Raw genomic sequence first — 24,281 nt, 5'->3', positions numbered from 1 at the left:
CTTCCTCTTTACCACCACAGGATAAATGAAATATTCAGGGGGGGGAAAAGAAAAAAAGCCCAAACCACCACAGTTCTGAATTACACAAAAAAAGCCACACACCAGCAAGTTTTGAAATTGAAGAAATGGTTATATTGCCCAGATATAGGAAATATTTAATAAATACCTGTTAAAAGGTTGTTTTAATGCAGTTTTTAGTAAGTCCTGGGTTGTAAATAACATCATAGAAACAGCTGGTTAAATACATCCATATTCCACTCTCTTTTTATTTGTAACAAACAGCATTTTAGAAAAGTGACTCCACTGTTGTTTGTAGCAATTTTGCATTTCTCAAAAACACCACAACATTGAAGTGGACATACAAGAGTAAAAAAAATAAACAGAATAGAGCTGGATTTAGTGCTTTCAGCTTTCCTTGATTCCTCTTTAGACACAATGGAAGGTTTACAAAATGGTTTTACAAAACTTTTTGGGGTGCAGTTAAAGCCCAGGGCACTCCAGGCTGGGGTTCACTGCCACAAATCCTCTGTGCGACCGAACTTGAACACCAGGCCCCTGTAAAAACACAGCAAAAGGGACACCAGAAATCAAATCCCTCTGGTTTTAAACACAGGATTTCAAGGGGAATTTGTTAATCCAGCTCCTGTGCAGGCAGATCCCAGTTTATTCACACAGGTCTGGTTACAAAACAGGACTTGAGAACCAAACAGATCGCAGCAAGGTGCAGTTTTTTATCATTAAAAACCAATTAAATGGGAAATAAATAAAAGAGGACAGTCTTACCCAAAAAAGATGAATGCATTCTGGAAAAACACAGCTATTCCTGGGTACACCACTGGCTTTTCTAAGTGGGAAAAAAAATCCCCATCAACTTTTTTGGAAGCAATTTTCAAGCATATCCCATTTCTGACACATCATTTCCCTTGTGGTAATTTAGCAGAGAGGCTTTGGGAGCAATCTGCAGGAACTCAGTAATTTGTAGTCTGGGAATAAATGTTCACTCAGGGAATTATTCCCTTAAAACTGCAGCAGTTTAATTATATCCATGGAGTTCCCAGTTGGGCAAGAGCTGGGTTTGGAGAGGAAGTTTCTACTTAGATCAAATCCACCCCAAAATTAGTAATTATATGGGATATTGGTGTGTAGGGCAAAATATTCAAACTGGGCCTGCCTAGAAACCCTCTAAACACCAGATCTAAAATTCAGGAGTCATTTAAAACACATTAAAATTCCCAAAAACAGGGTCAGGTCTTACCTTTAACCACATAGCCCCCAAAAAGAATCCACATGGAAGCAATGAGGGATCCAAAAGCCATCATGAAGCCGATGAAGAGCCAGATCCGAGCCCCTAGAATGGGATTTGGGGATATCTTGTAGCCCTGGGACCCCCAGAAACCCCCCCTGGCACAGCTGGGGACCCCCTGGTACCTGTCTGGCCCAGGCAGCCCTCGCTGTAGCTGTCCCCCCGCACCTGCCCGTTGGATACAGCGTTGATCCTGGGGAAAAACAGGACAAAAACGGGACAAAAAGGGGCGTGAAAAGCTTCTCCTTTTCACTGTGAACCTCACAAAGGGGCTGGGCTGTGTCCTCACATCAGGAATGCGATGGTGGCTATCACCCCGCAGGCGTGGTAGGAATGGTTGAAGTCTTCCACCTGAGGGTATTTCACAGCGGCATCGATGATGATCCACCAGCCTGTGAAAAACTGGGGGGGAAAGAAGAGTTTGGAATTAGACACAGCCTTTCCTCAGCCTGTGAGACTGCTCCAGAGAAAACATCATTGCTGTTTAAACACCCCTAATTGTCCCCAAGCCACTGGTAACACCTTTAGTTCTGATTTGGGATCAAGCTGACTGCAAAGCTCACTCCAGCAGTTACTTCCTGGGTAAAACTGAAATTGAAACAAAAAACGGATGGGAGAAACCCAGCCAGAATGTGGCAGTAACTCTGCTGCTCCACACAGGGACAATTTATCCCTGTTCTTTCTTTCCCTCGAGTTGCTCAGGTTGGAGCAGCCCTCTAAAATCAATTCCAGCCCACCGTGATCAGCACTAAAGCGTGTCCCCAAATGTCACATCCGTGTATTTCCTAAACATTACCGGGGCAGTGACTCCACCTCTGCCTGACCATCCTTTCAGTGGGGAAATTTCCTTTTCTCCCACCTAAGCCTCCACTGGCACAACTTGAGGCCGTTTCCTCTCATCCTCCCACTTGTAACGCGGGAGACCTCCCCAAAAATGCTCCTACTTTTTATCTTAGGGCAGAAAAGCCAAAAGAATCCCAAAATCCCGAGCAGGGCGGGGCCGTACCAGCACCCCCGCGGCCACCGAGGCGATGGTGTTGCGCTTCTCGCCCCAGTCCACGCACTCCGAGCACCGCAGGCTCTCCAGGAAGCCGGACATGGCTCAGCGCTGCCAAAAACTGCGGGAGGAAAAGCGAGCTCGGTCCGCAGGGGAGCGGAGCGCGGGGACCGCCCGGGGCCGGGGCCGCCTGCCGGGACCCGCCGCTGGTCCCGGGCACCGCCGGTTCTCCCCGGGCCGCCGCCCCGACCCGCGCATCCCCCGCTCCTGCACCCCGAGCATCCCCCGCGCATCCTCCGCCTCCAGGAGCCCGCACCCCGCGCATCCCCCGGCACCCCGAGCCCGCACCCCGCGCATCCCCCGCTCCACCGATCCTGCATTCCGCGCATCCCCCGCACCGTGCGCGCCCCTTGGCCCCGCGCATCCCCCGTGCATCCCCCGCCTCCAGGAGCCCGCACCCCGCGCATCCCCCGGTCCCCAGAGCCCGCATCCCGCGCATCCCCCGGTCCCCAGAGCCCGCATCCCGCGCATCCCCCGGCACCCAGAGCCCGCACCCCGCGCATCCCCTGGTCCCCCGAGCCCGCATCCCGCGCATCCCCCGCGCATCCCCCGCACCGTGCGCGCCCCTTGGCCGCGCGCATCCCCCGCGCACCGTCACGGGACGCGGCGCCGGTGGCGGCGCGCAGGCGCAGCGCGCGCGCGCAGGGGCGGAGGGAAGGGGGCGTGTCCCGAGCGCCGGGGGCGGGGCCTGCGCTCTGCCGGGAGGGGGGGGCGGGGCCGGCGCGTGCGCCGCGAGCGCGCGGGTTGCGTAACGGGAGGGACGTTCTGGAAGGTTCTGGGCCGGCCCTCAGTCGCTGGCGGGCGGCGGCAGCGGGCGGAGGCGGCAGCGAGCTGCGCTTCTATCGCGGTTCTATCGCGGTTCTATCGCGCTTCTGTCGCCGATCGCGGCTGGCGCAGCGGGCCCGGCGCTATGGGGGTGACTCAGGAAGCGGGGCTCTCCCCTCAGGACCCGTGCGGGGGCAGCCCGGCGGGCTGGAGCCGGTGAGGCGGCGGGCCGGGGGGGGGGGAATGATGCGGGTGAGGCCGATCGCGGTGGCCGCTGCGGTGTGAGGGCCGTGGATCCCTCCCGGGTGGATTTTTACGGGTTTTTATTGGTTTTATTCCAGGAGCGCCCAGGTACCACAGGGAAACCAGCGAGGGGCGTGCCCGGCAGCGCCCAGCGGTGAGTGAGGGACTCTGAGGGCTCGGGGGGTTCGGTACCGGCCATGGGCCCCGATGGGCCGGGCTGGACACGGGCCGGGGTTGGTGATGGCACTTGGGGATTTATCTTAATTACCGTCCCAGCCGTGTGACCTTGGCCCTGGCATAGAGGTGAAGCAGTGAAACTTTACCTGGAGTAGTAGCGAGAGAAGTGCGTCTGACAACTCTCAGGCAACTTAAATTACACATTTCAGTGCGGGGGTTGGATTTGTCGCCTAACGTGGCTTTGCGCTGAGCGCTAAATAGAAATTCGGTGTCAAAGCAAGCTTCCCTAAAGTGTAAACTGGTTACGTAACTCAGGGCTTAAGTCTTGTGATAAGATCCTTACCCCGAGTAACCTTTGTAGCCATAAAATGGCTGCCACTCCAGGGACAGCCATTTTAATTATTAATATAGAGCCATAAAGCGTCGCTGAATCATCACCCAGGCTCTGCGCTGTTTATGTAGAATGTTTTGAACCGCAGCTTGTTGCATTCACTACTGGGATGTGTGGATGCTGTTGTGGCATGATACAGGCAAGATCTCAGCTGACTTGTACTTAAAAGATACTTTTGTTTCCCCTTGTTGGAGTAAAAACCTCAGTGGAATTGTAGCAGAAGACTCCTCAGTTTGTACAGAGCTGGAAGGCAAACAGTTATTTTGTTTTGTAGATACAATGGGTTATGTTTAGGGTAGATGGAAGATAAAATACCTTGAAAATTTATTTTCAAGAATGTCAAAATTTTTTTACCTTTTTGGAGGGAAAAAAAGGTATTGCAGAAGGAATTACTTAAAACCCAGATGGATTTCTCTCAGATTCCACACAGAACATGGTTTAAACTGAAGCCTTCTTTGATACCTCATTGTGTTTGAGTTCTGTGGCTGCAGGGGAGGGAATTGCAGAGCTCAGTTGTTACTGGGAGGTGGTTGGGGGTTGTTGGGGAATTTCTTTATCCCTGGCCTTGCTGCTGAGGAGACGCAGAAAGGCTGAGCTTCCTCTCTGCACCCCGCAGGAACAGAGACCGGGCACTGCAGAGCAGCAGCCAAGCCCGAGGCGGGCGCTGAGGGCGCGCAGAGAGCCGGGAGAGCGGACGACATGACGGATTTCATGGACGAGCTGAGCCTCAGCTCGCCCCAGCAGAGGGAATCACCGCGGAGCTCCCGGCGGAGCTGCGCCCGCTCCTCCAGCCGCTCCAGCTCCAGCCGCTCCTCCTGCAGCTCCCGCTCCAGCTCCAGCAGCTCCTCCAGCCGCTCCTCGCGCAGCTGGAGCCGCTCCCGGTCCCGCTCTCGCTCCCGCGCGCGGCGCTCGCGGCGTTCCCGGCGCTACTCCCGCTCCTGCTCGCGCAGCCGCTCGCGCTCCCGCGGCTGCCGGCGCTACCGCAGCCGTTACCCGGCCCGGCACTACCGGCACCGCTACCCCCGGCCGCGCTCCCGCTCCCGCGGCAGGGCCTACTACCGGCGCTCCTACTCGCGGAGCCGCTCGCGCTCCCGCGGCCGCAGGTACTACGGCTTCGGCAGGACCGTCTACCCCGAGGCCTACAGGAGCTGGAGGAGCCGCTCCCGGACGCGCTCTCGGAGCAGGTCACCTCTGCACCTCAGTGAGAAAGGTACTTGAGGGGGTTTTTTGGGGTTTCTGTATGTGAGAGCCCACAAACAGGTGTTGTTTGGATGAGGCAGATGCTCCTTTGCTTGATTGGTTGGTAAAGCCCAAGTGGGGGAAAACCTCAGTGTGGTTGGACAGATGTGTTTAATAAAAATTGTTCTTCAGAACATTATGTTCTGAAGGCAGTGATGAGATCGGTCCCAGTTGATGCTTCAATCAAACCTGAATGTTTTAGGCTTGAGTAGATGCACACAGATTTTAACGTGACACAAAGCACTTTGTTTTTTTAATTCCTTCCTCTTCTAGACAAGAGGGAACTCCTGGAAATTGCAAAAGCCAATGCTGCCAAAGCTCTGGGAACAGACAACATTGTCCTGCCAGCCAGCCTGAAGATCTCTGCTCCTGCCAAAGAGGTCAAAACTGAGAAGCAGGAGCGTGAGGAAGCCACGGAGTCAGCTGAGGTAAGTATGGAATGTTCTCCCTGGAAAGGTAAACACCTCTTAGACTTGTCTGCATGGCTCTGTTGTAGTTCAGCTGTGGAGGTTGTGCTTATGAGTTCAAGCTCTTGATCAAAAACTTGTCCAGAAACCTCGAGGCTTTGCCTTAAGCTGGAAGCACAGAGGCTCTCTCAGAGGTGTTTGATCCCCTGAGTGTCCAGTAGGGACAGCTGGGGAAGGAGAGGAGACTTGTTCCTTTGACTTGTTCTCCTAATGGGATATTTCCCATCAATTCCACTAGTTTATGTCTTCCTGACCTAAAACCAGGACTCTCCTTGCCAAACCTAGTCAATAGTGTGGGGTTATTTTATTTTTTTAAGGTTAAATCTTTCTGCCTTTTTTAACTGTTAAAAGCTTTTCATGTGCAACAAACTGTTTCCCAGAAATTCCATACCCAAGCACACAATGCATTTTACATACTTTATTTCTGTCTTATAGAAATCATGACTATGGTTCCAGACATGAGGAAGAAAATCTGGTGGTAATTAAGGGACTTGTGGGCTGTAGCTGCTGTGAACTGAAGGGAGGGAGAAACTCGAGCAGCTTAAAGTGAATTTTAGTTTGGTTCTGTCGTGGTGTGTTACCCTGAGTCACAGTAAATACAAACCTGCAGCACCTGCCTGGCTCAGCTGCTGCTGCTGGAAAGGGAATTTGCTGAGGGTTTGACACAAATGGTCCAGGCATCCCTTTCATAAACATATGCAATATATTCCAGATGTTGAGAGAGTACAGAAGAAGAGGCCTGCATCCCTTGCAGATAAGTTTATTGTTGTTCTCCCGAGCTCTGCAGGATGGGTGTGCAGAACTGCTGCCACTGTCACTGCTCTGCTGTGGCAGCTCGTGCTGTGACTCTGAGTCCTCTCTGAGCTGGGGCTGGAGCTGCCCCCACTCCCACGGGAATTGGCTCAGCTGCCTTGGGCAGGCTCAGTGGGCTCAGCCCTGCTGGGCTGGAGCTTTACAGCTACTTTAGATAAATCCTGAAATGTTGCAGTTGTGCTGTGCAGTGCCTGCCCTGCCCCAGGATCCCACCTCAGCTGTGTCTGCTCTTCTTTAGCAACCTGGGAGTGCAGCTGAGGACGAGACCAAGGGTGGCATGGAGAGAACAACCATCCAGAGGAGCATTTCCTTCAGCCCTAAAGTGAGTGATGCCATTTCCTTCAGCCCTGATGTGTGCGTGAGGGCATTTCCTTCAGCCCTGATGTGTGAGTGAGGGCATTTCCTTCAGCCCTGATGTGTGAGTGATTCCATTTCCTTCAGCCCTAAAGTGAGTGGTGCCATTTCCTTCAGCCCTGATGTGTGAGTGAGGGCATTTCCTTCAGCCCTAAAGTGAGTGAGAGCATTTCCTTCAGTCCTAAAGTGAGTGATGCCATTTCCTTCAGCCCTAAAGTGAGTGATGCCATTTCCCTAAGCCCTGATGTGAGTGATGCCATTTCCTTCAGCCCTAAAGTGAGTGAGGGCATTTCCTTCAGCCCTAAAGTGAGTGAGGGCATCCCACTGCCTCAGCCCTCCTGCCTCAGACTTTTCCCCAAATTAAGATCTCAGTAACAAAAGGAATTTTGTGTTTGATAATGAATTCTCTGGAGGAGTTCTTCGAGTGCCCTAAATACACCTCAGCAGTGTGTTTGAAATAAGTATTTACCCTCAACTCGAACAGTTTAAAACTGGAATTAGTTTAAAACACCTTACACATTTTAGTAATGCAAGCTTAGCACTCAGGGATTTCTCCTGTTGACACAAAGAGAACACATTTCTGTGATTTATATGATGAGCACAGATAAACCCCCTTGGCTTTAGCACCTTTTCTCAGATGAAATCTCTTTTTTTTCCCCACAGAACACAATGGCCAAGCCTGCCCTGCAGAAGCCAGTGAGCCATGCTGTGGTTAAGGAGCCAGTCGTTTCTCCAGCCAGGGAGGATGACAGGAAGGGCAGCCCCTATGGGCAGTGGGTTCCTGTCAAGAAGGAGGAGAAGAAAACATTCCTGAACTTCTCACCCAAAAGCTCCCTGTTCCGAGCACGCTGATGGGATTCCCTGTCAGACTGCAGCACTTCACACCCCTCAGCAGAGAGACGGAGATTTCTCGTGGGCCTGAAGTTTTGTTAATACTGAGTATTTATTTTGAGGTCTTAATTTTTGGAATCTTAGGTTTCTCTTTCAGATAGAGAGCACACAGATCCAGAAGCCACAGATGGGAATCTTGTGTATATTTGTAAATATTTTGTATTGCTTTATTGGACTAGAACTTGCAGGTGGGTAACTTTTTCTAAACCATAGTTGAGTAGCTGTTCTTTGAACACCTGGATTTACATTGTGTAACTGTTTACTTGAAGTGAATAAAGTTTTAGTTTTGCACTGGCTGAGTGTGGCAGGTGTCAGTGTTTGTGTGGTTATTCCTGGGTGTGCCCAGCTCCTCTCACCAGGGACTGAGAGAGGCTCCTGCCTCTTCCTCCCATGGATTTCCCTCTGGAATTGGGGATTGTGTGGGATTGTGTAGGATTGCAGCTGCCTGCCACACAAATCATGGCTGTTCCAAATCCTATTACCCATTCTGACACCAAACTCGAATTACTACAGCATTTTATTTATTTGGTTTGCTTTAAAATTTTCTCCCTGAGGGAGGAAGGAAAAGCTGCAGGGAGAGCAGGAGCGTTCCAGAGCTCTGCTCCAGGAGAAAGGAGTTCAGGAAGCCAAGGAGCTGGGAATCACCAGTAAAACCTGGGGTTTGTGTAAATAATGAGTAAAATAAATGGAATTTTCTGCTCGTGTCTGGGAGCTCTTTAAGGAACCCTGGAATGGGTGGGAGGAGCCCGTGTTTATCCTGTCCCGTGGCTGAGGCTGGACAGCCCAGGGGGAAATTCCACCCTTGGAATTGCTGCCAGGGGGGAAAATTCCACTCTGGGAATTGCTGAGGGCCTGGCGAGCCACGGGAACTGCTCCTCATCCCGCTGCCAAACAAACCCCAGGAACAGACACCAACTCCCAAATCACACCAGAGAGTTTATTCAGAGCACGAGCAGCAGAACCTGCCTACAACAATGAAAATTCACAGCTGGACTACACAAATGGGCTGGAAACGGCAACGGGGGAGAGCTGGGCTGGGCTGGGTGAGCTCACACAGCCCTGCCCCTCTCCAGGTTCTGTCTGGGCTCACCCAGCCCTGCCCCTCTCCAGGTTCTGTCTGGGCTCACACAGCCCTGCCCCTCTCCAGGTTCTGTTTGGGATGGGTCAGGTGGGCTCACCCAGCCCTGCCCCTCTCCAGGATCTGTTTGGGCTCACCCAGCCCTGCCCCTCTCCAGGTTCTGTCTGGGCTCACACAGCCGTGCCTCTCTCCAGGTTCTGTTTGATCTCAGCCGTGTATTTCCCGTAGAACCTCTCAGCCTTCTGGTTGAACTTGGCGTTCCTCTCGTTGATGTAGTCGATGTCGGCGTCGTCGTTGTAGGGCCGCCTCCGGCTGTACTTCTCCCTCTTCTCGATCCTGGGAGGCAGCTGGGGCTGAGCCCTGGGGCTGCAGCACCCCCAGCCCTCCCTGCCCGCCCTCTCCCCCCGTCACTCACTGCTTCTCCAGGTCTGCCACCATCCTGTCCACCCCTTCCTTGGAGGGCACGTGGGTGCCGTGCAGGAGGCTGTCCGAGCTGGGGTACAGGGCCTCCCCGCTGCAGGGCACAGCAGAGGGGCAGCACTCACACACCTGACGCTGCTGGGGCTTCCTCACAGCCCCAGAAGGGTCCTCAGAGCCCACCCAGTGCCACCCCTGCACCTCCCACCATCCCAGCCTGCTCCAGCCCCACCTTGGACCCACAGCTTCTCTGGGAAACCTGTGCCAGGGCCTCACCCCCTCACAGGGAAGGGTTTATTCCCAAAATCCATCCTACATCTCCCCTCTCTCCCTTTGAACCCCTCACCCCTTGTCCTATCCCTCGTGTCCTTGTGGCCCCGGTGTTTTTCCCTCAGTTTCAGCCGTGGGAATCCCAGACTCAGCTGGCAAATGTCAACACCAAACCCAAGCTCTCAATTCTTTTGAGAGGTGAAAGACACAGAACCCCCTGGAAATGCTGAATCCGCCTCAATACAAACTGGGAAGGTCTCAGCCCTTAAAGCTGGGCTGCTCCAAAACCCCAAACCCTGCTCCAGGAAGCGATTTCACACTGACAATATTTCCTCCAACTCAGCAGTGCCAAGTTTGAAGAAATGAACCTCATTAATTACCCCCCTACCCCTCCCTGAAGCTCAGAGAACACCCCAGAGCATGGGAGAAGAGGCTGGAAGGAGCCTGCTGATCCCTCAGAGACCCCACAGATGGTTCCAGGGACTGAAACCAGGACTCACTATTGCTCCTTGAGCTTCTCGTACTGCTCCAGGTCGGGTTTGATCTGCCGGGTCAGCCTCTGGTACTGGCGCAGCTGCGCCGCCGCGTAATCTGCGCCACAATTGGGGCTCTGAGCTCCTCTTCCACCCCAAACACCACCCCAAACACCACCCCAGGAGCTCCCCAGCAGCCCAGCCCTCACCTGAGAACCCTAGGTCGGGATTTTTCTTCTTCTTCTTCCTCTCCCACCTCTCGGCGTCCTCGGCGCTGATCTCCAGCAGCTTCACCCGCTCGTAGTCCTCCCCCCTGGCTGCACATTCCTGCCCGGCACAGAGACCTCCCCAATTCCAGCAGAAACCCCAAATCCACCCCAAATCCACCCCAAATCCACCCCAAATCCACCCCATTTCCAGCCCCCCAGCCCTGCCCAGTGCAGGACAGGGAGTGAAGCACTGGGGAGCTCATGAGGACCCGAATTTGGGGTTTGGGGTGACCCCCGTGTAAGGCTGGCCGTGTCCCCGGGGGTTCTTTACCTTCTTCTTCTCCTGCACCTGCAGCTCCCACTCCAGACGAGCTTTTTTAGCCTCCCAGTTTGGGGGCAGTTTCAGCCTCTTGTCCTCCTCCACCACCTCCTGGCTGTTCAGCTTGCAGGCCTCGTACTGGAACCGAGCAGGGCAGCGCTCGAGCACCGGGAAAACACCCCCAAACCCGCCCCGGGGCACGGAACAACCCCACAATAACCAGATCCGGAGATTCCCCCGTACCCGCTTCATGTGGAGCTCCCGGAACCGCCGCAGCCGCTCCTCCCGTCTCTGCTCCGCCGCCGCCGCCGCGGCCGGGCCGGGCTCCGCCTCCTCCTCCTCCTCCTCCTCCTCCTCCTCCTCCTCGCTCTGCAACGATCCGCACTCAGCCAGGAGCCTCGGCAGAGTGTCGGGACCCCCGGCCCGCCCCATCCCGTCCCCGCCTCACCCCAACATCGGCCTCGGGCACCCCCAAACTGCTGAGGGCCGACACGGCCGCCGCCATCGCTCCCGCTGCTCCCGCCACTTCCGGCTCCCGCCACTTCCGGTGCTCCCAGCACTTCCGGGTTCCGGCGCGTTCCGCAGGGCGCCCCCCAGCGGGCGGGAGGTGCCGCCGCCTCCACCTGGAATTTTCCCGAAATCCGCAAAATAAAATCCCCCAGGTGTCCCAAAACCGGCACAATTCCCACGAAATAATAATAATAATAATAATAATTAATGTTTTATTGCAGCTTCTGGGCCGAGAAAGGATTAGTCGGAATTTCCCCGGCGTTGCTGCAGCCGGGGAATGCAGATTTATCACAAATTATCCTGCAAATGTGGCAAATGTGGAAATAAAATGTGTGAAAGGTTTTGTGTGACACAGGAGAGGCAGCAGGGCTGGGCTGGGCAGTTCCTGTGGAGGAAAGCTGTGCTGAAGCTGATTTCCAGCAGAGGGAGGCGCAGCCCCAGCCGTGAGGGGAAAGGGTCTGAGGGGGACAAAACCCCCAAAAATCCCACAAATTACCCAAATCCCCAAAACCCCCCCAAAAATCCCCCAAAATCCCCAAAACCCCCAAATCCCCCAAAAATCACCAAATTCCCAAAATCCCCAAAACCCCCCAAAAATCCCCCAAAATCCCCAAAACCCCCAAATCCCCCCAAAATCACCAAATTCCCAAAATCCTGCTCATCCCAATCCTGCTGAATCCCAAATCCTGCTCATCCCATATCCTGCTGTATCCCAAATCCTGCTGTATCCCAAATCCTGCTCATCCCAAATCCTGCTCATCCCAATCCTGCTCATCCCAAATCCTGCTCATCCCAAATCCTGCTGAATCCCAAATCCTGCTCATCCCAAATCCTGCTGCATCCCAAATCCTGCTCATCCCAAATCCTGCTGCATCCCAAATCCTGCTGCATCCCAAATCCTGCTGAATCCCAAATCCTGCTCATCCCAAATCCTGCTGCATCCCAAATCCTGCTCATCCCAAATCCTGTTCATCCCAAACCCTGCTCATCCCAAATCCTTCTGCATCCCAAATCCTGCTCATCCCAAACCCTGCTCATCCTCCTCCTGCTGCATCCCAAATCCTGCTGTATCCCAAATCCTGCTCATCCCAAATCCTGCTCATCCCAAATCCTGCTCATCCCAAATCCTGCTCATCCTCCTCCTGCTGTATCCCAAATCCTTCTGCATCCCAAATTCCCACATGCCTGGGAACCCTGGGATTGGGATCCAGGAATTCCCACGTGCCTGGGAACCCTGGGATTGGGATCCCTGGGAAGCACCAGCACAGATCCCAGTCAAGAAGAAGCAAACTGGGCCTGAAACTTGCACAGGACCCAATCAAACTCAAATCAAAATGTAACAACAACATTAATCCAGCAGAATGGGGGATCTGAACCGCTGGGGAATTAATTAGGGACGGCTGTAATTGTGTGTGGTCATTAACCACGGGGAAATTCGGAGGGAAACGCGAAGAGGGTTTGGTTTTTCGGGGGGAGAGGAGCAGGTTCTGTGTCAGGATGGTTCCTCTCCCTCACTCCTGTTCTTGTCCTCTTGGGTTGCAATTCCAATCGTTCAGCTCAGACACAAAATCATTGGGCTGGAGAGCCAAAAGTAGCGGGCTAATGGGATTAACAGAAATTAACCTGGTTAGGGGGGGACTCCATCGAAAATGAGAAAGTGCTGATGGCCAAAATCAATTCCTCCCCAGCCAAATGACTGCAGGCCTGGCTTTGGGTTTCAGTTTAATGCTCAGCAATGAGCAGGATGGGATTGAATTAGGAGTTCAGATGATGGCAGTGGTTTGTCTTTAATGCCAGCAGTGAGCCAGGGGGGGAAAAATGGGAATTTCTCCCTGATTTTCCCCCCTGGAGTCACAGGGAGGATCCTGCTGGGGGTCCCTGGTGCCCTCAGGGGGGGCTCGGGATCAGAGCTGGAACTGGGGCTGGGGAGTGGGGTGGGATGGTTTGGGATCCAAAATGGGATGGGGGAGCAGGGTGGGATGGTTTGGGATCCAAAATGGGCTGGGGGAGCAGGGTGGGATGGTTTGGGATCCAAAATGGGATGGGGGAGCAGGGTGGGATATTTTGGGATCCTTGATTGCCTGGGGACAGTGGGATGGGATGGTTTGGGATCCATAATGGGATGGGGACAGTGGGTGGGGATGGTTTGGGATCCAGAATGGGATGGGGAATGGGGTGGGATGGTTTGGGATTCACAGTGGGCTGGGGACAGTGGGATGGGATGGTTTGGGATGTGACACAGTGGATTGGGGGAACAGATTGGGATGGTTTGGGATCCAAAATTGCCTGGGTACAGTGGGATGGGATGGTTTGGGATCCAAAATGGGCTGGGGAATGGGGTGGGATGTTTTAGGGTGCACAGTGGATTGGGGGAACAGATTGGGATGTTTTAGGGCGCACAGTGGATTGGGGGAGCAGGATAAGATGTTTTAGGGTGCACAGTGAATTGGGAGAACAGATTGGGATGTTTTAGGGTGCACAGTGGATTGGGGGAGCAGATTGGGATGTTTTAGGGTGCACAGTGGATTGGGGGAGCAGGATAAGATGTTTTAGGGTGCACAGCCCCCAGAGCTGATAAATCCCAGCTCTCCCAGCCAGGGCTGCTCCCTTGGGAACCTCCCCAGCCTGCGGAGGGGAGCAGCTCCCGGCAGCTCCCTCCCGGCCTCATCTTTTCCCTTAAAAGCCGGAACCTGGCGGGGTTTCCTGCCTGAGAGCAGCTCGGGCACTGCGGCGCATTGGAAATGAGGCAGATCCGCGGGGTTTGAGCGCACGGAGCCCGGGATGGAGCCACCTCCCCCGGGGAACGCCACAGTGACAATCCATGGACTGTCCCCAGCGAGGGGAGGAGGGACCTGGGCTCCTGCTGGAGCTGCTGGGAGGGAGGAGGAGGCTGAAGGGAGAGCCGGGAGGGTGCCCGGGGCGCTCGGGATTTGTTAATGTCCCTGCTCTGGAGCATCCCGAGGGTGGAAACATCCCTGGAGGGCAAATCCCGAGGATGGAAACATCCCTGGAGAGCAAATCCCGAGGATGGAGCCATCCCTGGAGGGAAAATCCCGAGGATGGAGCCATCCCTGGAGGGCACATCCCGAGGATGGAAACATCCCTGGAGGGATCATCCCGAGGATGGAGCCATCCCTGGAGGGCACATCCCGAGGATGGAAACATCCCTGGAGGGAAAATCCCGAGGATGGAGCCATCCCTGGAGAGCACATCCCGAGGATGGAAACATCCCTGGAGGGCACATCCCGAGGATGGAACCATCCCTGGAGGGCAAATCCCGAGGATGGAAACATCCCTGGAGGGAGCAGCCCGAGGATGGAAACATCCCTGGAGGGATCATCCCGAGGATGGAGCCATCCCTGCTCTGGAGCATCCCGAGGATGGAAACATCCCTGGAGGGCACATCCCGAGGATGGAACCATCCCTGGAGAGCACATCCCGAGGATGGAAACATCCCTGGAGGGCAAATCCCGAGGATGGAGCCATCCCTGGAGAGCACATCCCGAGGATGGAGCCATCCTTGGAGGGAAAATCCCGAGGATGGAAACATCCCTGGAGAGCGCATCCCGAGGACGGAAACATCCCTGGAGGGAGCAGCCCAAGGATGGAAACATCCCTGGAGGGATCATCCCGAGGATGGAAACATCCCTGGAGAGCACATCCCGAGGATGGAGCCATCCCTGGAGGGAGCAGCAGCCTCGCCGGGGGCTCGGGGAGCGAGGATAACGTCACGTTTCCCCCGGATCAATGAAGATTTTGGTTCGGCAGTTATTAGCCCGGTGTCATAAACTATCTGAAAACCACAAAAGTAAAATAATAAATCTCCCTGTTCGCCTCCTGCGCGGGGTTTTTAAGTACCCGAGTCCCTCCAGGCAGCGGTTCGATATCTCAGAGAACACAAATCACCGAGACAGAGCCGGATTTTGGGGAAAATCGCTCAGGCTTTGCTGCTTTCCAGCACTCGGCTGTGGCCAGGGAAGCTCCCCGGGCTCCTTGGGCAGGGCTGGGGGGCTCAGGGGGCTCCGGAGGAGGCCGGGGATGTGTCCCTGTCCCACAGCGGAACAATTCGGGATGATTCTCGCATGGCAAACACCCTTCAGGCATCGCTCGATTATTAAAACCAAGCTGGGGCTGGTAAAGCAGCCCCCAAATTGGGGTTCAGTGGCTGGGGGGGGACAGGGGACCCCCAGTGCTCCTCTCCTGGGTGCCCTGCTGGGATTCCGGGGTGTCCCCTGAGCCCTCCCAGCCACAGGTTTGCTTTTTAAAGCTCTTTCTGGTGGCTTTTCCCGGTGTTTTTGTCTCGGGGCCGCGGCCGCTGCATCCTCCCTCCCTCCCTCGTTGTTTCCAGCCCGCCGAGAGCTGCTCCGTGGTTTGTCCCATCCCGGTGGGCTCCCCCTCGAAACCCACCGGGATAAACCCCTGAAAAATGAAAAATAACCCCGATAAAATAAAACCCGACAGAATAAAACCCGACAAAATAAAACCCGAAAAAATAAAACCCGATAAAATAAAACCCGACAAAATAAAACCCGACAAAATAAAACCCGATAAAATAAATCCCGACAAAATAAAACCCGAAAGAGTAAAACCCCACTAAATAAACCCCGACAAAGGGGGTTTGGGGCCGGGCCGGCGCAGAAGGGGAGAACTTCCAGAGGCAAAGGGAAGGAGAAGGAGAAGGAGAAGGGGAGAAGGAGAAAGGGAGAAGGAGAAGGGGAGAAGGAGAAGGGGAGAAGGAGAAGGGGAGAAGGAGAAGGGGAGAAGGAGAAGGGGAGAAGGAGAAGGGGAGAAGGAGAAGGGGAGAAGGAGAAGGGGAGAAGGAGAAGGGGAGAAGGAGAAGGGGAGAAGGAGAAGGGGAGAAGGAGAAGGGGAGAAGGAGAAGGGGAGAAGGAGAAGGGGAGAAGGAGAAGGGGAGAAGGAGAAGGGGAGAAGGAGAAGGGGAGAAGGAGAAGGGGAGAAGGAGAAGGGGAGAAGGAGAAGGGGAGAAGGAGAAGGAGAAGGAGAAGGAGAAGGAGAAGGAGAAGGAGAAGGAGAAGGAGAAGGAGAAGGATCGGGGGTCGGGGGTCGGGGGTTGGGGGTCGGGGGTCCGGCTGCATTCCGGGGGTGGGGTAATTAGCGCCCCGAGTTAATGAGGAGCTCAGAGGGGAGGGCCGGGGCTGCGCTGTCGCTTTTCAGGGTGGAGGATCCCTGGGGCACATCCCAGCCCCGGGAAGGCTCCGGGGACCGGGCAGATCCCTCGGGACACCCCGAGCCCTCCCCACACTCTCCGGGCAGGGCCGGGAACGGCGCTTCCCGTCCGGACACCTGGAATTGAGGAACCCCCAGGCTGTTCAAAGGCACGGAGCCTCTTCCCTGCCCGCGGGGAGCGGGTCCCGCTCCCTTCGTGCCCCCGGGGCTGGGAGAGGCTGGAGGAGCCTCGGGAAGCGCAGATCCCGCTCCCCATGCGCTCCCCAGCCGCCCGAGCAGGATGCGAGCCCCGGCTTCGTGCCTCAAACACCATTTCCCAGCTCTTTGCGGCTCTGGAGCTGGATCGTGCCGGGATGGAAACAGGTGCAGCTTCCTGGGTTTCTGCTGAGGCCTGATTTTGGCTCCTTAAGTGTTAAGTGAGTGCTAAGCCCTATAAAATTGCCCTTTCAGCTACTATTTCTGCACAAAAGGCTCTCTGCGAAGCGATATGCCAAAGCATCTGATGAAGTAATATGTCTATTCTCTTTTGTGACATTTATTATTAACAGGGAAAAGCAAAAAAAAAAAACCAAAAAAAAAACCCAACCCAACAAATCCCAGTCAGAAAGAACTCTTAATTGAAGCACCATTGTGCCGTGGTAACTGCTATTAAATTAATCTGCTGCATTCCTTTCCACCCACACACTTTAAAACTTCCTGGTTATAATTAGAACCATTTCAAACCAATTTGACACTCCTCGGATGATGCAGTTCAGCTGCTTAATATGGTGAGGCTTTGGCGAAAGAAGCGGAGAAGGGCTGCGAGCAAGCTGGGGCTGCTCGGGGAGGAGCAGAGCCGCTCCTGCCCGGGGATCTCAGCTCCGAATTCCTCTTCAGCTCTGCCCTGAGCCCATGGGAGATGCTCCTGCCCACAGCATCCCTCGCCCGGAGCCCCCCAGGCTGCTGGGCAGGGGAATTTGGGAGGTTCTTGTTTTGTTTTGGGAGCCCCTGGAGCTCTCCCCGTCCTTTGTGCCAGCTGGGAAAGGCACCCAAGCCAATAATTCCCCCGTGGAAAAGCGTTTGGGTGTTTTTCAGTGCGGGGAAGCTGAAAAACCCCCTCCGAGTGAGCTGAGAGGTGATTTTGTGGGAATGCGGGAATTTGGAGGTGTGGGGATGCCACCCCACAAGGCTCTGCCTGCCTGGGGTTAGGAAATCTCGGAGGATGCTCGTCCAGAGCTGCCTTTGGGGAATGTGCTGGGGGGACCTGACGTGTAGCTGTTCCCTGGGAGAGCAAACACAGAAACCAGCGGGCCCGGCCGAGAGCCGGTGTCACTTCTGCAATCGTGTTCCTGCTGGCCGCCTTTATCTGTCATCCTCGGAACCACCTGGGTGGCATTTGATGCTATCGGGGGGCCACGCCGAGCTCCCAGCACATCCCCGGCAGCCTCAAGGCCCCGCCGCTTCCCCCGCAGCCCTGGAAGATCCCGTTAGTCACGGTATCTCCTCTGTCACCTTCTGCTTCCTTCTGCATTTGGCTTTCGCTCCGGGGCCATGTGTTAACCAGGGCTCCGCCGCTTCCTCAGCCTCCGCTGGGGCCGTTTCCTCCCTGAGCCCACCTCGGGATGTCCCCGGGGCTGGGATGGCTCCAGGGCTTTGGGTTCTGTGTCTCTCGTGTCCCTCGGGCTGTCCCCAGGGTCGGGATGGCTCCAGAGCTTCGGGTTCTGTGTCTCTCGTGTCCCTCGGGATGTTCCCGGGCCTGGGATGGCTTCAGAGCCTTGGTTCTGTGTCTCTCCTGTCCCTCGGGATGTCCCCGGGGCTGGGATGGCTCCAGAGTTTTGGGTTCTGTGTCTCTCCTGTCCCTCGGGATGTCCCCGGGGTCCGGATAGCTCCAGGGCTTTGGGTTCTGTCCCTTTCTTGTTCCTCGGGCTGTCCCCAGGGTCGGGATGGCTCCAGGGTTTTGGGTTCTGTCCCTTTCTTGTCCCTCGGGCTGTCCCCAGGGTCGGGATGGCTCCAGGGCTTTGGGTTCTGTGTCTCTCCTGTCCCTTGGGCTGTCCTCGGCTCCAGAGTTTTGGGTTCTGTGTCTCTCCTGTCCCTCGGGGCTGTCCTGATCCCTCCGGCTCCGCTTCCTCTGCCGGGGCTCGTCCCTCGGGATGGGAAACGCAGAAATTCGGGGCTGCTGCGAGCCCGGGGGCTCCTGGATGTGTTTCTGAACCCCTGGGACAGCTCCTGGTGCTGCTCGGAGCTGTCACCAGCTCCAGCTCCAGCCCCAGCTCCATCCCCAGCCCCAGCTCCAGCTCCATCCCCATCTCCAGCTCCATCCCCAGCCCCAGCTCCAGCTCCATCCCCAGCTCCAGCTCCAGCTCCATCCCCATCTCCAGCTCCATCCCCAGCCCCAGCTCCAGCTCCATCCCCAGCTCCAGCTCCAGCTCCATCCCCATCTCCAGCTCCAGCTCCAGCCCCAGCTCCATCCCCAGCTCCATCCCCAGCTCCATCCCCAGCTCCATCTCCAGCCCCAGCTCCATCCCCAGCTCCATCCCCAGCTCCATCCCCAGCTCCAGCCCCATCTCCATCCCCAGCTCCAGCTCCAGCTCCAGCTCCATCCCCAGCTCCATCCCCAGCTCCATCCCCAGCTCCATCCCCAGCTCCATCCCCAGCTCCATCCCCAGCTCCATCTCCAGCTCCATCTCCATCCCCAGCTCCATCCCCAGCTCCATCCCCAGCTCCATCTCCATCCCCAGCTCCAGCTCCATCCCCAGCTCCATCCCCAGCTCCATCTCCATCTCCATCTCCATCTCCATCCCCAGCTCCAGCTCCATCCCCAGCTCCAGCTCCAGCTCCAGCCGCTCTGACCGCTCCCTTCGCCCCTTTCAGGGCCAGCTCTCTCCTTTTCCTCCCTCCTTCCTCTTCCTCCCTCCTGCCTTTTCCCTGTTCTCCCTTGTTTTCCACCTCTCCCAGAGGTCCCAGACCCCCTTGAGCTCATCCTCATCTTCCTCCCTGACTCCGATCTCTCCTCCCAGCAGTGCCAAGAAGAAGGAAATTGTGGATTTTCCCCCCAAACCAGGACCCCCAGTTGGGGCTGGGCAGCTGCAGCCTCTGGCTCAACTTGGGCATATTTCCATTGTTTTGATTTTTACATTTTGATTTTTTCCGCCCTGGAGCACGATCAACCCCCCAAGAGCCCAGAGATTATTTCTATTTTTATCTAATCTCTGTTGCTTGGCTTTGAGTTGGGCCGTCCTATTTATATTTATATTTATATTTATATTTATATTTATATTTATATTTATATTTATATTTATATTTATATTTATATTTATATTTATATTTATATTTATATTTATATTTATATTTATATGTCGATGTCTATGTCTATGTCTATTTCTATGTCTATTTCTATGTCTATTTATTTTTATTTTTATTTTTGTTTTTATTTCTATTTTTATTTTTATTTTTATTTCTATTTTTATTTCTATTTTTATTTCTATTTTTATTTCTATTTTTATTTCTATTTTTATTTCTATTTTTATTTCTATTTTTATTTCTATTTTTATTTCTATTTCTATTTCTATTTCTATTTCTATTTCTATTTCTATTTTTATTTTTATTTTTTATATTTTTATTTTTATTTTTATTTTATTTTTATTTTTAATTGTTATTTTTATTTTTATTTCTATTTCTATTTTTTCACTTCATTTCATTTCCCCCTCCTTTTCTACTCCGTAATTTTTTCCCAACTTTGGAAGCGCAATTTTGGAGCGGCCAAGGGCAGAACCAAAGCGAGGATATTTCTGCTCCCCTGTTAACTTTCCAAAAGCGCTGCGTGCCTGCAGCTCCGCGGGGAGGTAACGAGAACCAGGGGCTGCGAGCTCCGGCCAGAGCCGTAAAATCAACCCGGGGGGCGGAGAAGGGGAAACGGCTCCATCCTGGATCCTCCCCGCCGCAGATGGGATTTGGGATTCTCCCCTCTGCATGTTCAGCTCGGTTCGCTTCGCTTCTTCCCTTCGAAAATCGGGATTTGTATTTGGTTTCCTTCCCCGAGCTCGGAGGTTTTCCCTCGCAAGGGTTTGGGATCTGTCCCAGCGTGGATGGAGCCGCCTGTCCCTGTCCCTGTCCCTGTCCCTGTCCCTGTCCCTGTCCCTGTCCCTGTCCCTGTCCCTGTCCCTGTCCCTGTCCCATTCCTGTCCCTGTCCCTGTCCCTGTCCCTGTCCCTGTCCCATTCCTGTCCCTGTCCCTGTCCCTGTCCCTGTCCCTGTCCCATTCCTGTCCCTGTCCCTATCCCTGTCCCTGTCCCTGTCCCATTCCTGTCCCTGTCCCTGTCCCTGTCCCTGTCCCTGTCCCTGTCCCTGTCCTGTCCCTGTCCCTGTCCCATTCCTGTCCCTGTCCCTGTCCCCGTCCCTGTCCCTGTCCCTGTCCCTGTCCCTGTCCCTGTCCCTGTCCCTGTCCCTGTCCCTGTCCCTGTCCTGTCCCCGTCCCTGTCCCTGTCCCTGTCCCTGTCCCTGTCCCTGTCCTGTCCCTGTCCCTGTCCCTGTCCCCAACCCCGCCAGGACAGCGCGGCCACCCCGGGAGGTTAATCCAGAGTTAATCCAGAGTTATTCCAGGGTTAATCCAGAGTTATTCCAGGGTTATTCCAGAGTTATCCCAGAGTTAATCCAGAGTTAATCCAGAGTTATTCCAGAGTTATCCCAGAGTTATTCCAGAGTTATTCCAGAGTTATTCCAGCGTTTATCCCAGAGTTATTCCAGAGTTATCCCAGAGTTTATTCCAGGGTTAATCCAGGGTTAGTCCAGAGTTATACCAGAGTTATTCCAGGGTTTATTCCAGAGTTTATTCCAGAGTTTATTCCAGAGTTATTCCAGAGTTATTCCAGAGTTATTCCAGAGTTATTCCAGAGTTATTCCAGAGTTATTCCAGGGTTTATCCCAGAGTTATTCCAGGGTTATTCCAGAGTTTATTTCAGAGTTTATCCCAGAGTTATCCCAGAGTTATTCCAGAGTTATTCCAGAGTTATTCCAGAGTTATTCCAGAGTTATCCCAGAGTTTATTCCAGGGTTTATTCCAGAGTTATTCCAGAGTTATTCCAGAGTTATTCCAGGGTTTATTCCAGAGTTATCCCAGAGTTATTCCAGGGTTTATTCCAGGGTTTATCCCAGAGTTATTCCAGAGTTATTCCAGCGTTTATCCCAGGGTTAGTCCAGAGTTATTCCAGAGTTTATCCCAGGGTTAGTCCAGAGTTATTCCAGAGTTATTCCAGAGTTTATCCCAGGGTTATTCCAGAGTTATTCCAGAGTTATTCCAGAGTTTATTCCAGGGTTATTCCTGATTTATTCCCGAGTTTATTCCAGGTTTATTCCAGGGTTATTCCAGAGTTATTCCAGAGTTATTCCAGTTGTTTCCAAGCCCCTGCAGGGAGGCACCAGCTCGGTGCTGTGGCTCTGCCGGTGCTTGTCCCCATGGCCGGGATTTGTCCCCATGGCTGGGATTTGTCCCCACGGCCGGGATTTGTCCCCATGGCCAGGATTTGTCCCCATGGCCACCCCTCTGTGTCCCCACGGTCACCCAGCCCCGGGGCCGCAGCAGAGCCGGGCTCTGTCACCTGTGTCACCAGGTGTCACCTGGATTTGGGGCTGCAGGGATGAAAATGGCATTAAAGATGATCCAGGCTGAGGATTTTCAGGCTCCCTGATGTCCTGGGCTCTGGATCTGGAACTTGCTGAGGTTTTTTTTGGGGTGTTCCTGGGGAGCACCACGGGCTGTGCTGTCATTGATCCACAGAAATAAATAAAACATTTAAATAAAGGTGGAGATCAGGCCCTGAGCAAACGGGAATTGGGAATTAACGCTGGACTGGGTTGAGAATTCTGCTGGAGCTGCTCTGGGCACCAGAGAGGGTGAGAGAAGGGGATAATTAACGGGACAATTTGTTAATTAACAGCAGGATGGAGCGTGGCTGAGCAGGGAGAGGATGAGGATGGGGATGAGGATGAGGATGGGGATGAGAGGCACCCAGCTCTGGACATGCCAGAGCACAGAGGGGTTTTTGGGGGGGTTTAGAAAGGAAAAGATAAAAGATAAAAGAGGAAGGAGCAGCGATTTAAGCACGAAGGAGCCGGGGAAGGGCTGGCCCTGCTCCCGTGCTGCTGGCAAACACCAGCCTGAGGAAGCTGCTGCTCCCTGGAGCTGCTGCGATGCTGAAACAGCTCCAAAACTCCCCAAATCCTCTCCTGACAGAGCCCTGGGAGAAGCAGAGCAGCAAAAAGGGGGAATTTGGGGAGCAGAGCAGGAGCAGGGGAGGATCTGTGGCCCAGCAGATTTTGGGGTCTGTGCAGGGGTGGGAGAGCAGGAGCTGAGCTCTGGCTCCTGGTGGTACCTACACAACCTTTGAGCTGCATTTGGGGTTTCACAGCATTTGGGATTTCACAGCCTTTGAGCTGCATTTGGGATTTCACAACCTTTGAGCTGCATTTGGGGTTTCACAGCCTTTGAGCTGCATTTGGGGTTTCACAGCCTTTGAGCTGCATTTGGGATTTCACAGCCTTTGAGCTGCATTTGGGATTTCACAGCATTTGGGATTTCACAACCTTTGAGCTGCATTTGGGATTTCACAACCTTTGAGCTGCATTTGGGATTTCACAGCCTTTGAGCTGCATTTGGGGTTTCACAGCATTTGGGATTTCACAGCCTTTGAGCTGCATTTGGGGTTTCACAGCCTTTGAGCTGCATTTGGGATTTCACAGCTTTTGAGCTGCATTTGGGATTTCACAACCTTTGAGCTGCATTTGGGGTTTCACAGCCTTTGAGCTGCATTTGGGGTTTCACAACCTTTGAGCTGCATTTGGGGTTTCACAACCTTTGAGTTGCATTTGGGATTTCACAGCCTTTGAGCTGCATTTGGGATTTCACAGCCTTTGAGCTGCATTTGGGATTTCACAACCTTTGAGCTGCATTTGGGGTTTCACAGCCTTTGAGCTGCATTTGGGATTTCACAACCTTTGAGCTGCATTTGGGGTTTCACAGCCTTTGAGCTGCATTTGGGATTTCACAACCTTTGAGCTGCATTTGGGATTTCACAACCTTTGAGCTGCATTTGGGATTTCACAGCATTTGGGATTTCACAGCCTTTGAGCTGCATTTGGGGTTTCACAGCCTTTGAGCTGCATTTGGGATTTCACAACCTTTGAGCTGCATTTGGGATTTCCCTCAACCTTTGAGCTGCATTTGGGGTTTCACAGCCTTTGAGCTGCATTTGGGATTTCACAGCCTTTGAGCTGCATTTGGGATTCCACAGCCTTTGAGCTGCATTTGGGATTTCACAACCTTTGAGCTGCATTTGGGGTTTCACAGCCTTTGAGCTGCATTTGGGATTTCACAACCTTTGAGCTGCATTTGGGATTTCACAGCCTTTGAGCTGCATTTGGGATTTCACAGCATTTGGGATTTCACAGCCTTTGAGCTGCATTTGGGATTTCACAGCCTTTGAGCTGCATTTTGGGTTTCACAACCTTTGAGCTGCACTTGGGATTTCACAGCCTTTGAGCTGCATTTAGGATTTCACAGCCTTTGAGCTGCATTTGGGGTTTCCCTCAACCTTTGAGCTGCATTTGGGGTTTCCCTCAGCCTGGCTGGAGCTTTCTGGGGGTTTTATCACCAAAAAGCAGAGCCTGTTCCATCAGGAGGGGAGAAACCTTCTCCCAAACCCTGCCAGAGCAGCTCTGGAGAGAGCTCAGGGAAAGGAGAGATCCCCACGGAGCTTTTGGGGTTCCCATGGGGCTCCCCCAGGAGTTCTGAGCCTCCAGGGATGGAGGAATGGGAATGGGAATATCAGGGAATATCAGGGAATATCAGGGAATATCAGGGAATAGGAATGAGAATGGGAGTGGGAATATCAGGGAGTGGGAATATCAGGGAATGGGAATGGGAATATCAGGGAATGGGAATATCAGGGAATGGGAATATCAGGGAATGGGAATGAGAATGGGAATGGGAATACCAGGGAATGGGAATGGGAATATCAGGGAATGGGAATATCAGGGAATGGGAATGGGAATATCAGGGAATGGGAATATCAGGGAATGGGAATGGGAATATCAGGGAATGGGAATATCAGGGAATGGGAATGGGAATAGGGAATGGGAATATCAG

General features: G+C 53.8%; 3 protein-coding genes across 8 annotated transcripts; 1 reads left to right on the top strand and 2 right to left on the bottom strand.

Moving 5' to 3' along the window:
- Nucleotides 1-109: 109 nt before the first annotated feature.
- On the bottom strand, nt 110-3,044 carry TMEM50A (transmembrane protein 50A). Of its 3 annotated transcripts, none has more exons than XM_058856619.1 (7): nt 2,953-3,044; nt 2,310-2,421; nt 1,593-1,705; nt 1,429-1,496; nt 1,256-1,348; nt 784-844; nt 110-555 (listed from the first exon to the last, which is right to left on the bottom strand). In XM_058856619.1, exons 2-7 carry the CDS (start codon nt 2,400-2,402, stop codon nt 510-512), a joined length of 474 nt encoding a protein of 157 aa, XP_058712602.1. In that variant the 5' UTR covers nt 2,403-2,421; nt 2,953-3,044; the 3' UTR covers nt 110-509. The 3 variants fall into 3 exon arrangements, with proteins under 3 accessions (XP_058712602.1, XP_058712604.1, XP_058712603.1); XM_058856621.1 differs by having other exon boundaries at nt 2,916-3,014; XM_058856620.1 differs by lacking the exon at nt 2,953-3,044 and adding an exon at nt 2,699-2,742.
- An 81-nt stretch (nt 3,045-3,125) lies between these two features.
- Nucleotides 3,126-7,996, top strand: RSRP1 (arginine and serine rich protein 1). Of its 3 annotated transcripts, none has more exons than XM_058856614.1 (6): nt 3,126-3,341; nt 3,467-3,522; nt 4,553-5,146; nt 5,449-5,603; nt 6,694-6,807; nt 7,473-7,996. In XM_058856614.1, exons 1-6 carry the CDS (start codon nt 3,271-3,273, stop codon nt 7,659-7,661), a joined length of 1,179 nt encoding a protein of 392 aa, XP_058712597.1. In that variant the 5' UTR covers nt 3,126-3,270; the 3' UTR covers nt 7,662-7,996. The 3 variants fall into 3 exon arrangements, with proteins under 3 accessions (XP_058712597.1, XP_058712599.1, XP_058712598.1); XM_058856615.1 differs by having other exon boundaries at nt 3,127-3,341; nt 6,694-6,777; XM_058856616.1 differs by lacking the exon at nt 6,694-6,807.
- Nucleotides 7,997-8,718: 722 nt separating this feature from the next.
- Nucleotides 8,719-11,031, bottom strand: SYF2 (SYF2 pre-mRNA splicing factor). Of its 2 annotated transcripts, XM_058856617.1 has the most exons (8): nt 10,915-11,031; nt 10,710-10,826; nt 10,479-10,604; nt 10,148-10,265; nt 9,966-10,056; nt 9,194-9,292; nt 8,953-9,114; nt 8,719-8,873 (listed from the first exon to the last, which is right to left on the bottom strand). In XM_058856617.1, exons 1-8 carry the CDS (start codon nt 10,969-10,971, stop codon nt 8,750-8,752), a joined length of 894 nt encoding a protein of 297 aa, XP_058712600.1. In that variant the 5' UTR covers nt 10,972-11,031; the 3' UTR covers nt 8,719-8,749. The 2 variants fall into 2 exon arrangements, with proteins under 2 accessions (XP_058712600.1, XP_058712601.1); XM_058856618.1 differs by having other exon boundaries at nt 8,745-9,114.
- Nucleotides 11,032-24,281: the final 13,250 nt, after the last annotated feature.

This window comes from Poecile atricapillus, chromosome 24 (genome assembly GCF_030490865.1).
Source record: "Poecile atricapillus isolate bPoeAtr1 chromosome 24, bPoeAtr1.hap1, whole genome shotgun sequence".
Classification (NCBI taxonomy): Eukaryota; Metazoa; Chordata; class Aves; order Passeriformes; family Paridae; genus Poecile; species Poecile atricapillus.
This window is presented reverse-complemented; position numbering and strand designations above follow the sequence as displayed.